Consider the following 14347-nt stretch of genomic DNA (forward strand, 5'->3'; position numbering starts at 1 on the left):
GACTATGGGGGATTCGTCTGCATCCGGGGTCTGGGTTTCCCAGGGTCTCAGGGAGACGAGAAACTGACACCCGAATTTCTGAATGCAGGCATCAGAGGCTGAGGACGCCTCCACTCTCTCCTCACTGCCAGGTAGGTCAGGATTAAAGCGCACTCAGCCAAAGGCTATGGTTGGCAGTACAGGGGCTTAGCCAAGCAGGTGGGCGGGAATGGAGGTGTGGGAGAAAAGGATGGGAAAGTGGGTGTGGTGAGATCCTACCACTGGCATTTGGGTTGGGGTGTGAGAAGCACCTGGGGGAGGTGCCCTGGAGGATGACCAATCAGAGGGCGGGTTGCGGCCCAGGGGCAGGACAGGGGCGTATCTTGGTCGAGATTGGATAACGGTCTGGAGCTGGGAGGGGCCGCGCGCCGCCCCGGCCGGCAGCTCTGCAATTCAGCTTCATATACCGCAGCGGCGGCGGCGGCGATGGAAGTCGTCTGACTGTGGCGCACGTGCCGGAATCTGACGCTCCTCGCTCGCCGCGGAGTTCCTTGCCTGGGAGTTCCGCGTGCGTTTCGTCCTGCCCCAAAGTTTGCTCCATGCTCGGTGCCCCAACCTCTTGCCCAGCTTCTCAAGCTCCGGACCTCGACGTCTGCAGAACGAAATGGTCACAGCCATGAATGCCTCGGACGAAATAGAGCAGATATTGCAGCCTTACAACTTCGAGCTGTTCCAGGACATGAGGCCCCTTTTGGAGGAGTACTGGTGAGACCTGGGGAAGGCGAAGGGCCGTGCCAGGGTCCTGACCTTGATGACTGCTATGGGGGGGGGGGCGGGGGGAGGAGACACTGGATGCCTGCAATGATTTTCTTAAAGAGCAAAGGTATCGGGCTCCTCTGTACTGACCCCATATCCCTGTTGTCCAAGGTGCAGTTAGCGTGGCATCTCAGAGATTAGACCCGGAGGGAGGAAAGAAAGAAAGAATGAGAGAGAAAGAGAAAAAGAAAGAGACAGGGAGGAAGGGAGGGAGAAAGGAAGAAAATGGGTTGAGGAAAGTAGGAGACAGAAACCCAGGGGAAAGAGTGTAGTGAGAAATGATCTCTGAGAAGGGGTTGACCTGAACTCCTACTCCCACCCACCTTATAGACGACTCTCCTCTGTCCTTTGTGGCGGTGTGTGCAGGCGTGCAGGCATAGTGCTGGTCCCAGGGACAGTCTGCCTTTACATTTATCACGCTATTCCCCAAATGCTCCATTGTCCCCGCTGTGGAGAAGGAGACACAGTCAGGGAGCTCTTTCAAGATTTCCCCAGGCTCTTTGATCTTGCCCTAAAGCTCCTCAGAGGTGTTTGTGGGCTGACTTTGTGCTCCAGCCAATTTACCATAACCCAACCAGGCAGAAACTATTGCCACATTCTTCTTATACCAGACCTCTGGGTTGGTTCTAGGCATGGACACAGCAGCTGTCACCCACTCAAAATTCCACTGAGAGCAATAATCACAGAAACCTTGAACACAGCCCCTGCCCTGCACTAGGTACTTTATATACCTTAACACTGTCAGGCGAGGAGTGTTATTTCTCCTTTATAATAAGGAAACTGAGGCTCAGAGAACTAAGTAGTTTTTTCCCAATGTCACACAGCTAGTAAGTGGCAGAGCTGGGACTCCAACCCAGAGCACTCACCTTGAGAGACCAGTGGGCATTCCTGTAACCAGCACCCACCCATAAGCCCATCCCCTCTGCCTTCTGCCTGCCAGGGCAACCTCATTCCTCATAGCTCTGGTCTACCTGCTACTCATCTTTGTGGGGCAGAACTACATGAAGGCACGGAAGGGCTTCAACCTGCAGGCGCCTCTAATCCTTTGGTCCTTCTCCCTTGCACTCTTCAGGTAAGACCCCCCTCCCCCCAATCTCCACTCCCTGCCTATCCTGTAGACCCTAGACCCTCATTCTATCCCTAAAACCTTTCTGGAAACCCCAAGTGAGTCAATGCCCCAAGTTGCCGTCTAACTCTTTCCCTAGCCCATTCCCTCAGCTCCAGCTCCCTCCCCAGCTTCCATCCTCCTCCCACATTACCCTGTTTACTTTCTTCCCCAGGCCCCATACAAGCAGCCTCTGCTCTCTCTCATGAGTCCTCTTGTGCTTATGGAGTCTGTGTACTTTTAACAATTTTCTCCAGCCTCTAATGCTCTCAGAATCTAACACCCTCTCCCCCCCCAAAACAAAACAAAACGAAACAAAACAAAACAAAACACCCTCTCCCAAGACCTTCCAATAACTTCTGTAGCCCCTCCTTCCCAGATTTCATTCCCCAAACTCCTTTCATCTTCCCAATCCTGTTGCCCATCCCCTCCCACGTTCCTACCCATCCCAAGAACCCTAGTCCCTAACTCAGTTTTCAGTCCCATCCTCCAGCATTCCCTGGTCCTTCCCCAGCCCTAATCTCCTCTAGATTACAGGTTGGATCCTGGCCCCAGGATTTCAGAAGCTGTGACCCATTCTGCTGGAAGAGGGAAGTGGTGGAGCTTGGGACAGTGACCTGCCAGGCCACGGGGGAAGGGTGAATTGGTGCCTGGGGATGAACTTACACCCTTTTCCTCTATCCCATTTCAGTATCCTGGGGGCACTGAGGACATGGGGCCATATGGCTACCCTGCTACTTAAGGGGGACCTAAAGCAAACTGTGTGCTTCTCCATCTTCATCAGCACTCCCATAATCAGATTCTGGTCCTGCCTCTTTGTTCTCAGCAAGATCATTGAACTTGGTGAGTGTCAAGTCTTTGTCTCTCTGATGCCCAGTCAACGGCATCCCTCCTCAGGAATCCCCCCCCCCCTCCCCCATCACATGGAGAGTCCCTTCCCCACCCCTGGGTCCTAACACCTCTTACCCAAGCCCCTCTTTAAATTATCTGCCACAAAGGCCCTTCTCCATGCCCTGAGAATTCCCCCTATGTCCCTCTGTTCATCATGGAGGGTGGTGCCAACACTGGGTGGTATGCCAGCTATGACTCCCCATCTCCCAGGAGACACGGCCTTCATCATCCTGCGTAAGCGGCCACTCATCTTTGTGCACTGGTACCACCACAGCACAGTGCTAGTGTATGCGAGCTTTGGATACAAGAACAAGGTGCCTGCAGGCGGCTGGTTCATGACCATGAACTTTGGTGTGCATGCCATCATGTACATCTACTACACTCTGAGGGCTGCCAAAGTAAAGTCCCCCAAGTGGTTACCCATGCTCATCACCAGCCTGCAGATCCTGCAGATGTTTATGGGAACCATTGTTGGCTTCCTAACTTACATCTGGAGACAGGAACAGGGATGCCACACCACAATGGAACACTTCTTCTGGTCCCTTGTCTTGTATATGACCTATTTCATCCTCTTTGTCCATTTCTTCCACCAAACCTACATAGTGCCCAAAGTCAAAGCCAAGACCAAGAGTCAGTGAAGGGTTGGAGAAAAAGGAGCCCCAGGCTCTCTCCCTGCCAAGGCACCAAAGGGTTGAGCTTAGGTTTGGGAGAATAATTAAGATGCCTTCCCTGCATGGTTTTTCCCATGGGATCTGTGCCCCAAGGTGGCAGGAAGTTGTGTGTCAGCCGTGGGTGGGGTGTAATCTAGTACTTTGATGTTTCTATTTTTAATGTGAAGGCCAAGCAAGCCCTGGGATGGGGGTAGAACTGAGAAGGATTTCCAGAGCTGAATTTATATTTCTATCCAAAAATTTTCTTACTCCATTTTTAAATTAAAGATTTCAACAAGTCTTTTTTGGGGGTTTTGAGATTTGGGGGAAGAGGACTGCTGTGATGGGAGAGGGCTGCTGGCAGCGGGATGATCACTGAGTGAGAAGCCTAAGAAGGTGTGAAGGTGTGTGGAAAGATGAGAGGCACACACACACACACACACACACACACACTCAATAAGAATTCTAGGCCTGGTAGGCACTTAATAAATGTCTGTTACAGACCAGAATTTTATTGCTGTTAGAGACCCAAGCCCCTCATAGGAACAGTGAGAAACAGGTGCAGAAAGGCGGTGTAACTTATCTAAGGTCATAGGCTTCCTAAGTTGCAAAATTGACCCCTGCAAGCAAGCGTTCCAGACCAGAACTTCCAGTTATACTGCATAAGACCACGAGGTGGCGCCGCAGCACCAGCTTTGGCCAACGCTAGCGAAGTAGCTAATCCCTAAGCCACACCTACATACTCGCACGCAGGTGCCCCCCCGCCCCCCGCTCCAGGAATCCCCCAGCTGCCCCATCCCGGTGTTGGGAGCTGAGAGGGGACTGAAACCCTAGAATCCCAGGCCCTCACTTCTGTCCTGTACACCCAGCTCTCCTTTAAACATGGGGTAGCCTGAGGGGAGGGGGCTCAACCGCAACTCTGAATCATCAGGCCTTTGGCAGTCCGCGCACGTTTATTTCATTTATCTTTGAAAATGGGGGAGGGGAGTCTGGAGAAGGCGGGGTGGGCCAAGGGTCACTTGGCCCCCGGGGAACTGGTCCCTGTTCCTGGCCTTAGTCCCAGGGGCGTGGACTGTGTGTAGGGTGTGTAGGGCCCAGTCCATCCCTCAGGGCCGGCAGCGGGGAGGCTCTCTCCTGAGCTGGCCGCCCACCCCTCCGCCCTCCCCGAGCTGTCCCAGCACCCCTCTCAGACCCCGGGATAGGGGCAAGCCAGTCAAGACGACCCCAGTCCGGGGAGGCTGTGAATTCTCGCCCCCGCCCTCGGGGATGGTCGACGGACCAGGCCGTTCATACGGGCCGTTCCACGGCGTACTGACACGGACTGAGGTTGGCGGCCGGGGGCGGCCCGGGCACGGCGGGATAGCTGAAAGAGGCGTGCTGTTTGGCCTTGAGCCTCAGGCTGGCCAGACTCGAGTTACACGGGTCCCGATATACGTAGGGGGAGGAGGCGGCTGCAGCTGCGGCTGCAGCGGCCGAGGCGTAAGGGCAGGACACTGCCCCGGAGGACACTGCGGCCGGAGCCAGCCCGGGGGGCCCCCCGCCCAGGCCCTGCAGGGCCCCGGGCCCTGGCACGGTGCCCGGGGCGGCTGCGGCCGAGGGCACCATGGAGGCGGCGATGGAGCTGGGTGGCGAGAAGACGGGCTGCGAAGCCAGAGGCCCCACGTTGACTGAGTTGAAGGCGAACGGGAAGGTCTTGGCGGCGAGCGGCGGGCCGAGCGCCTTGGGTGGCCAATTGCCGTACGAGTAGCCGGGGTACACCTCCTCGTAGGGCGGCACCAGCCCCCCTAGTGGCGCGGCGAAGCCGCCCTTGCACAGCTCGGCTTGCTGGCTGCGCTCGCGCTTCCGCCACTTGGCGCGCCGGTTCTTGAACCACACCTGCGGGCGTTGGAGAAAGGCTGTCAGGGCCGGAGCCGGGCGGGGGGCCGACCTGGGTCCGCGCGGCTGGCGGCGGGGTCACCGAGACCGGGGTTCGGGCCAGGACCGCGCCAAGGATAAACAAAACAGAAGCGGGGCAGCCAGGGGGTGGGAGGAGCGCGCCGAGTCAGGAGGCTGAGAACAGGAGTGGGCGGCACGACTGAGTCAGGGGCTACAGGGTCGGGGCGGGGGGGCGCGTAGGATGGAGTCAAGGAGGGGTGAAGAAGAGAACGGGAGACAGTGCCGGGGGGAAAAGGAACGAGCGGCCTGGAGCGACAGGGTGGATGGAGTCAGAGCAGAGGCCGGAGGCTGTGCGGGGCAGCCCACGGAGGCAGGGGCACGTCGGGTGTTGGGCCGAGGATAGGCAGTCAGGGGGGAAGCGCAGGCTGCTGGCTCCAGGGCAGCTCGCTGAGCGGCCAGTGAGAAGGAGGCCCGGGGCCGGAGCGGGAAGGCGAGCGGGGGCGCGGGGCAGGAGAGGGTTGCGGGGTTGGGAGGGCCGTACCCGCACGCGGGCCTCGGTGAGGTTGGTCCACACCGCGATCTCTTCGCGCGTACTCATGTCGGGGTAGCGGTTCCTCTGGAAGGTCGCCTCCAGCTCCTGCAGCTGCTGGCTGGTGAAGTGGGTGCGCTGCCGCCGCTGCTTCTTCTTCAGCGAGCCGTCTTCCGGGGAGCCGCCGGGCAGCGAAGCCGAGGCCTTCTCCGAATCTGGGGGCCGAGGTGGGGGCAGGTCACAGGGCGCCCAGGCCTGCGCGGATTCCGCGGCTCAAGGACCTCCTCCACTGACCCCTCACTCCCACCCGGCCTTCCGCTGCCAGATCCCACCCCCAGGAGGGACAGAACTGTTCTCTCCCCTACCCCCAGTAGGGGGTGCGCTCACCACTGTGCTCTGGGCCCTTGCAGCCGTGCTCTGGGAGTGGCGGGTGGGGAGTGCCCGCATCTGACAGCGAGAGGGCCGGGCTCCGGGCCTCCGCCTCGCTAAGCAGGCCGAACTCCATGGAGGGAGGACTCTGGAAGGGAGAGAAGACACAGGCCAGGTTGATGGGGATAAAATCTCCCGGTTATCGGGTTCCCAGTAGTGTTTCCCCTCAAGTTCACTGCCCCTTTCTCAGCTACCGACATAAAGCTATCCCTGTGTGGGGTACCCTAGGATAGAATAGGGAAACAGCAGCCTAAGGGGAGAAAGATGTGTACCCAGGAGTATTATGCACAGACATGCACACTAGACTGTGTTTTGTTCACTGCTGGGGACCTAGCTGGAACTCTGCCTGGTGCCCAGTTGGTGTTCAATAGATATTTATTGAATTAGCTAAGGAAAACCACGCTATTGTGCACCACATACTGTATACCACATCCTCAAAAACTTCAGTTCCTTCTCACATGTATGTCCGGTATCCACACAAACTCATACATGCCCCTCAGCCCCTCAGCCAATCACACCTGAACACAGTCTGTTACTCTCCGGTGGGACAGATTTGATTTTGAAGCCGACCCAGTATGTCTCGCATGAAGATAACCGCTGCTATTATTTATGAATACTTACGATGTGCCTTTACCTCATTATCTCTCTCCTCACAAGAATGCATCGATATTAAGTATGATCACCCTCGTTCAGGTGAGGAAACAGACTTGAAGTAACCACTAAGGTCACAGAGCTTAGTACGTCGTGAAACCGGGATCTGAACCAGGCCTGGGAAACTCCTAAGCTAATGCTTTTTCTTCATTTGCTTTTTCCATTTGTTTTCCTTGGGGCCCTACCCAGACACCCCCTCAGGGACTGGAATTTGGGGCTAGCCTCAGGGATAGAAGTCTAGCTTGGCCTTGCTTGGGTCTGCTTCAACCAGGGCAGTCCTGCTTTTGCTTGTTTTGTTTATGCTTTCTAGGGAGATAGCATTTGAAGAAAGGATTCCAGGATCAAAAACAAGTTTGAAAGTCCCTAGGCCTTCTGGCCTTGTCCGCTTCTGTGCCCGTGCAGACACACCTCACCCCCTTACCAGTTCCACCCATGCCAGCCTCCACTGCCCCCCCTCCCCCTCCCCCCACCGGGGCCACAGCAGATGTGAGCTTCTTAAAGCCACATTCCCGCCCTTATTCCCTATCCCAGGAGATGACCCAGCTCCCTCTCCAAGTCTCCCCAGTAGGGTCCCCCTTGCTGCTGGCTCTCCCAAGCCTCCTCTGGTGGGAGGAGGAGAAGGGGGCACTAAGTGAGGCTCAAGAACTCTGGATGCCTCTTGGTCAGAGGAGAACCAAAGGAGTCTAGGTACAGAGGAACAGGGGTAAAGAGCTGGCTAGGAGGGGTCCATCTGCCTCTCCATTAACAGGGACTTAATGCAGGCTGTGCAGGGTGGCATTAATGTGGTGGATTAGCCTAGATTGAGATGTGTGTCACTTGGCTGTTCTGAATTTATAAGGAGCCTCTCTCTGAGAGGCGCAGATGGGCAGCGGCCTGTATTTGCACATGGTAATGCCCCCGTCAACCAGCTGAGAGAGGACAGCTGCCCCCCCTAACCTCTCAAGTGAGATTGGGGGTGCAACAGAGGTCAAGGCAGGTGGTTGAGAAGCAGTCCCTGTTCTTTTTGCAGGGGGTGGGGTCTAGACTTGAACGTTTTTCTAAGGTTGGAGAGGCAGGACTGAAGGGAACCGGGAAGGAGAGAAGTCAGGCTAGGGTTGGGGATGCTCAGCTCACCTCCCCTTCCAGGTCTGTGGTCAGGAGTCAGAGGCTTGGGGCTGGCCCAGCGATGTTCTGATAGAAGGGACATGCCCTTGGGTGAGACCTGTGGCAGCCTTGACTAGTAGTTCTTCCCAAATAGCTCAAAAGGCTTAGAACTGAGAGCTGGAAAAAGGGGTGCTCTCAAGTCTCCTCGTACTTTATACCCAAGATGCTCTCAAAATGCAAGCCATGCCCCTGGCTTCTCCAGAGGCCATGGGAACAACACCACTGGGGAAAAAAGGGACAATTTGGTTCACCTGTAGAGAAAACTAAATCCCACCAGTGCCATTTGTCTTTCCAGTCTGCCTTGGCTCCAGATTTCCAGTATTCCAAACTCCCCTTCCCCCAGCATTCCGTACCTGTATCTCCGTTTCACCCTCAACTGCAGCAGAGGGAGGCAGGGTGGAGAGAGATAAGGGCCAGAGTAAGAGATGAGGCCGAGAAAGCAGAGTTCAGGCTGTGTATTCCCAGAGACAGACAGACACACATGCAGACACACACGAGCCCCCACTCAGACAAAATAAGCACTTGGACTTGGAGCTAGAGGCATACAAACACATACTCTCCCACACATGCGCTCCCACATTCAGGCAGACAGACCCACACCGTCACACAGTCTCCTCTCTCTGTGACAGGGACAGCTGCCTTGGCTGTTTTGGAGCTAGCCATTACTCTCCCCCCCTGCCTGGCCCCTCTGAACCTCAGCTCTCAGTCCCAGGAACTAAGGACTCTGGGGGGGAGGAGGAGGCCAAAGGGGCCAGGGGAGTGGTCTATACTCAGTGGCTGCTGCGGAGACCCTGTTTTCCTGGGTGGGGAGAAGTCTGAGGGAAGAGGATGGCTTGGGGGTAAAGGGTGGAAACTGCCCAGGCCCCTCCTAGGAAAGTTATCTGGAATAGCCAAGAAGAAAATAGGTTTGGAGACAAAAGATCTGGGTTCATGTCCTGGCTCCCCAACTTACTAGCTGTGTGTTCTTGGCAAAGTACTTTACCTCTCTGGACATATTTTTTCATCTCTAAAAGGGAGATCATACTCCCTTCCCTACCTACCTCTAGTATTGTTATAAGGTTAAAATAAAACATAATGTAAAAATGAATGGGGATAAAACTCTATCCAAGTTGCTTCCCCGCGCCCCCCTCCCCATTCATTGAACAGATGTCTATTTGGCACCATCTATGAGCTGGGCATTGAGTAAGGCACTGAGGATAGAGTGGTAAGTAAGATCTCATCCTTATCTCTGCCTTTGCTTGAGTTCACCTTCCTAGACCCTGTATTACCCAGTGAAGAATTCCTCTGGTGAATAAAGGTGAGTTCGCTGCATTTGAGAGTGGGATGCAAAGGTGTGTTGTGAATACTCAGCCCTGAACATAAAGGAGGGCCCAGCCAATAAGGTAACAGCAAAATGGGCAGAGTAACCGAAGCTGAGAGCCATGGTAAAGGGAAGAAGGAAACCTTCAGGCTCTTGACCGGTGTAGTAATAGTGGAAAGAGGGGTTGAGGCCGAGAAGAGCCCTGCCTGTGAAAATGAAAAGGCAAGAACACCACAGCCAGGCAGGCAACAGAGAGATAGACGGCGGGAGCACAGGCCTCCAGCGGACTCGAGTGCGGGTGGGCTAGCCAGGCAGAGGCTGGGGGCGCCAGGCTGTTGTCTGAGCTGGAGACAGGCTGGCTGAGGATTAAGCTCCCCCAAACTGTTGGAGGTCAGGAAGCTGGGGAGTTGGGACTGAGGCCAGGGGCTTCGCCTCACTCGGTGGACAGGGACAAGCAGTAGGTCTGGAAGCTGCAGGATTGGTTGATGCTGGTAGGAAATACCAGGCAGGGGCAGAGAGAGTCAGGAGATAACAGTGGGGTGCTGAATCCAGCTCTGGGAGGGGCTGCCGGTCCCCCCTCCAGCCTTCCTGACACACCCTACTGGGGATGTATGGGCCAGGCTCCATGGTGTCAGGGTGACAATCCCCACACTGGGAAGAAGAAAGGACCTGCAGGTGTGCTTTGATTCTTTAGTAAAAGCTGGCATTACAGGAAGCCTATCATGGACTGCAGGAAGAACAAAACATTCAAGATATATTAAGGTGGAGAGCACAGGTTATCCCAGGTCAGAGAGGTCAGAGAGGGGAAGTCATGGTTTCCAAGGGACCCAAGCTCATGGCAAGAAGGCAACTGCCACGTGTGCCCACTTATGCCCTGACGCCAAAGGGGCAAATCAGGGCCTCAGCTAGAGAGCTCCCAAGTAGTTGCAATAATGATGCCTGGGCAGAAGGTGTACCCTAGACCTGAGATAGGAGAAAACCCTTGGAAGATGGAAGGGATAGAGTCGTGGCACCATGGCTCAGCTCAGCAAGTAGCAAGTTGGTGATAGAGTATAAACCAGGGCCCTTAACTAGCATGGAACCCACCTAGAAACCTGGATCTGAAAGTAAGCCCTTTAAGTTCGTTAGGGATGCTGAGGACCCAACTTGTCTGGTCTGCCGAGCTGTGGTGAGCAAATGGGCGCAAATGAAGACAGCTATAGACGAAGGTCACAGACCCAAGAGGAAACCCTAAGACTCGAGTGGAGGCAGCAATGATTCTATGCAGTTAATTTATCAAGGGGTAAATTAGGGATCAGAGAAATGGGCCCCCACACCCACCCCTCCCCTTCCTCCTGTCTTTCCTTCAGCAAGTGTTAGGTGCTAGGACAGATCCCCGAGAACGGTAAGGCACAGACCCTAATTTCTAGGAGTCTACAGTCTGGGAAGGTAAACAGGATGGACAATGATGGGTTAAATAGGCCTAATTCTCACATTGTGGGGGGTCAGAGAGATGGAAGCCCACGTAAGGTGATATCAAGTTATGGGGCTCAGAGAATGTAGCACATGGCAGAGCTGGGAACCAGGGAGGCAGAGAAGGAGCAGAGGCTTCTAAATAATAGAGCAGTACCGGGAATGAGCTGGCAGGTTCCGAGGGCAACAGGCAGTCTCAGGCAGCCAGGGTCTCAGTGTGGGCAATGGGAAATCATCAGAGGAAAACAGGTCAGGCTGCAGGAGCCTCCAATGAAGGGCATGGGGTGGTGCTTCAGGTCTGATAGAGTCTAAGCTAGAGCATCTCCAGCTTTTCCATCAAAACCTCCTAAGACCAGTAAGAGAGAACATCACTCTGGGAAACTGGGAGCACAACCTCAAACAGCTGCCACCAGTATGAAATTTCTTTGAGATCTCCAGCCTTACGTTAAAAATTGAAGCAAGTTTTACATTCTATTCCACACTTAAGCATATTTATTTTGATATAAAAGTAAAGTTTTCTCTCCACGTCTCCAAGTGACATCTTCAAGTGACATCACCACACCAGGAAGATGGGGCACATTTCAGCTGCAGCATCATGCCCCTTCTACTCCTGACCTGCCTGCTCTCCCCATCCCCCGCTTTTGAGAAGCAGTACTCCAAGCAGTGGGAGTCGCTGGAGGCTTGTAGGCAGGGGAGAAACATAAGGGCAGCGGCTCTGGGACCTTTACTTGGCTGTGGTGAGCAGAATGGATTGGGCAGGGGAAAGGTGGGAAAGGGGGAACTTAACTGAAAAGTGTAAAGAAGGCCCTGGGGAAGACAATGGAGAAGGAGTAGAGAGAATTTTGAAAGCAGCTCTCATTCCCCCCACTGCCTATCTTCTTTCCCTTTCTGTCCCCATCACCCTCATCGTGGGTCCCTGTGCATGACCATGGGCTAGACACTCCAGATAATCCCAAAGCTCAGGACCTAATGGATCTTTCAGATTAGCTGCCTTCTTCCTCCCCACTCTCTAGGATGCATCATTTGGAGCGAATGGAGAAGAAAAGATCTGGGTGGCTCTGTCCTTCTCTCATGCCTATCCCCAGCTCAGCTCCAGCCTGCCTCCCTTTCCCCTCCTGGACCTGTGTCCCAGGCCCATATTCACATCCTTGAGCAGGAGGCAGGCAGAGATCAGATCAGGGTATGTGGCCTGGTGGAGGAGTTAAGCATTTGGGGAGCTCCCTAGAACTCTTCTTGGAGAGGAGCAGGGATAATGGCTGACATTGGAAGCTTGGGATAGGGTATTCCATCTGTCACTGAGAATCTTCCTATGTCTGGATCAGGGGTGCTATCAGGCTTCTCTAAGACTTGAGACTCCATCCTTCCAAACAAAGATTCTGTGGTTACAGAGGACCTACAGTTTGGGCATAATAATAGCAATAATGTTTCTTACTTGTGTGGTGTTTCTCCATTTGCAAAGGGCTTTCAAATACATGATTTCATTGAACTCTTACAACCACCACGGGTAGCAGGAATATCCATCCTTATTTCACCTCTAGGAAGATAAATTTGTCCAAGGTGACAGAGATTGAAGAAATTCGAATCCAGTTCTCCTAAAACCAGGGTCTGAGCTCTTTCCATGCCTTGCCCCCTCTACTCCAGCAGCCATTTGTGGTTCTGACATGCACTGATCCTCCCAAGCCCTGAAGGATTCCATTTCCACTTCCTGCCTCTGCCTCCTCTCTGGAAAGCTCTGGAAGTTTGCTGCCCACTGTGTGCCAAGGAACATTTTCCTATTCATCTTGAGTTTGCATCACTCCAGTTCTACGAGGCCCCCTCATCTCCCATTTCAGGATTTGGGGAGCAAACAAATCTGCTTATCTAGGCCTTTCATTATTTGTGGATTTCCATCCTGTTTCACCTTCCAGAGGCCTAAGCTTTTAAGTTTGCTCTCTCTAGCAGCCCCTGGCTCCCCATTCTGTGGATCATTTTCTGACCCTTCTCTGGGTCCATAACATTCTCCCTAAGAGCCAGTGACCAGGCATGCACTCAGCTACATGGCTTTATGCAAGGATGAGAGAAAGTTCTGTCTTTTGTTTCCATTCATCTTTATTATAAAGCCATTACTTTTTGGCCTTTTTGGCAAATGCAGAACTTTGGGCTAAGGTCTTCAGGGAACCATCTGCAATGCCTTTGCTATTCCTTTCCTGACTCAGAGACTTTCATTTCACCCATAATTTCAGTTATTTTCAAAGGTGATGGGAGCACAAGCCCCTGAAAAGTGTATCAGAATATGGTAGGAGTAATTGGGGTGTACCTTTATATTTATCAAAAGGGGGCAAGGACAAAAAAGGTTGAGAAACAATGTCCTAGCCAGTGATAAGCAAACTTTAAAACTGAGGAATGGAGGTGAGAGTGTGGGGAATACATATTATATGTCATTCATGGGTGGACGGTGAGAGAGGTTGAGACCCCCTTGTTTAGATTACTGATTGCTAAATACATCACCTTGCACTTATCCCATGAAAACTCAGTCCCCAGCTGAGTTGTTTTGCTTACTTACACAGACTGGGAAAGTTCTCTCTTCTCTGTTCCCTTTAGCTTAACTGGGCTCTGGTTAAAGAGATGGGGTCAGGGTGGGTGGTCACTATATGGATCCAAAGGAATCAGGGCCCTTTCCCAGCTACAGAAAAAACAACAGGGACAGTTGGGTAGGGCTGAGGCATCCTTCCCAACCAGTCTTGGAGGGCCATCTAGGCCCCATGTTGACCCCAGAGTCTGGATTCCATGTGTCTCCTTCCTCTCAACCATCAGGGTAGTGTTGGGATTGGTGGGGCTGAGAGAGCCAAAAGGGAAAAAAACCACAGGGTTTGCTTTGCTAAAGGGCTGCAGTTTTCTCTTTGGGCCTGGGATCCTGCCTCTTGCAGGGAAGGAGCTTTTAGCCCGCTGACAACCAGGTAGGAATTCAGGGCTATCTGGTCAGCTGTATTGGAATTAGGGGTTGACTACGAGTTTGTGAGGAAACTGAAGCTGTCGGGGAGGCTTGTGTTGGACTCCTCCTTAGCCTCCCATTGCCCTTGTGGTTCATTTTCCCCTTTCCTTGTCTTCTACCAGTTGTCCTGCCATGGGCTTTCTCTCCTCAAATTTGGATTCTAGAAGTGCCGGATGATGCTCAGATCTAGTCTGGGTTGGAGGGTGAATGTCCCCCAGCGCCACTGCACTCCAGGGCCAGGCCTTTATCCTCATTTGCCTGCTCCTGGCATCCCCTCACCCTCACTCTGCAGCCCCTAGGAGCAGAAACTAGTTTGCGAAGTGTGAGCCGGGATTTGAGGCGACCCACCAGAGCGAACCCCACTGAACACGCAGCTGGGCAAGGCGCGGCTGGGTACATGGACATGCCACTCGGCCAGGGACATTCTGTCCGCCCCTGCCGGACACAGCGCCTGCTCCGGAGAGACCCACCTAGCCTCCCCGGACATTCTGTCCGCTCTGAGCCCCGCGCGCTGCGGACATTCCGTCCAACTCCATGCGGCTCCAGGCCGAGACCC

At 54.0% G+C, this 14347-nt stretch overlaps 2 protein-coding genes across 2 annotated transcripts; one reads left to right on the forward strand and one right to left on the reverse strand.

The window, feature by feature from the left end:
- Positions 1–643: 643 nt before the first annotated feature.
- ELOVL3 (ELOVL fatty acid elongase 3) lies at positions 644–3429 on the forward strand. The gene is made up of 4 exons (XM_021700137.1): positions 644–744; positions 1736–1867; positions 2592–2743; positions 3002–3429. The coding sequence occupies exons 1-4, from the start codon at positions 644–646 to the stop codon at positions 3427–3429; spliced, it is 813 nt and encodes a 270-aa protein (XP_021555812.1).
- Positions 3430–4423: 994 nt separating this feature from the next.
- PITX3 (paired like homeodomain 3) lies at positions 4424–6350 on the reverse strand. Its single transcript, XM_021700094.1, has 3 exons — positions 6233–6350; positions 5858–6060; positions 4424–5316 (listed from the first exon to the last, which is right to left on the reverse strand). Exons 1-3 carry the CDS (start codon positions 6348–6350, stop codon positions 4729–4731), a joined length of 909 nt encoding a protein of 302 aa, XP_021555769.1. The 3' UTR covers positions 4424–4728.
- Between the last annotated feature and the right edge of the window lie 7997 nt (positions 6351–14347).

The sequence above is a fragment of the Neomonachus schauinslandi genome, chromosome 6, assembly GCF_002201575.2.
Source record: "Neomonachus schauinslandi chromosome 6, ASM220157v2, whole genome shotgun sequence".
In the NCBI taxonomy this organism is placed as follows: domain Eukaryota; kingdom Metazoa; phylum Chordata; class Mammalia; order Carnivora; family Phocidae; genus Neomonachus; species Neomonachus schauinslandi.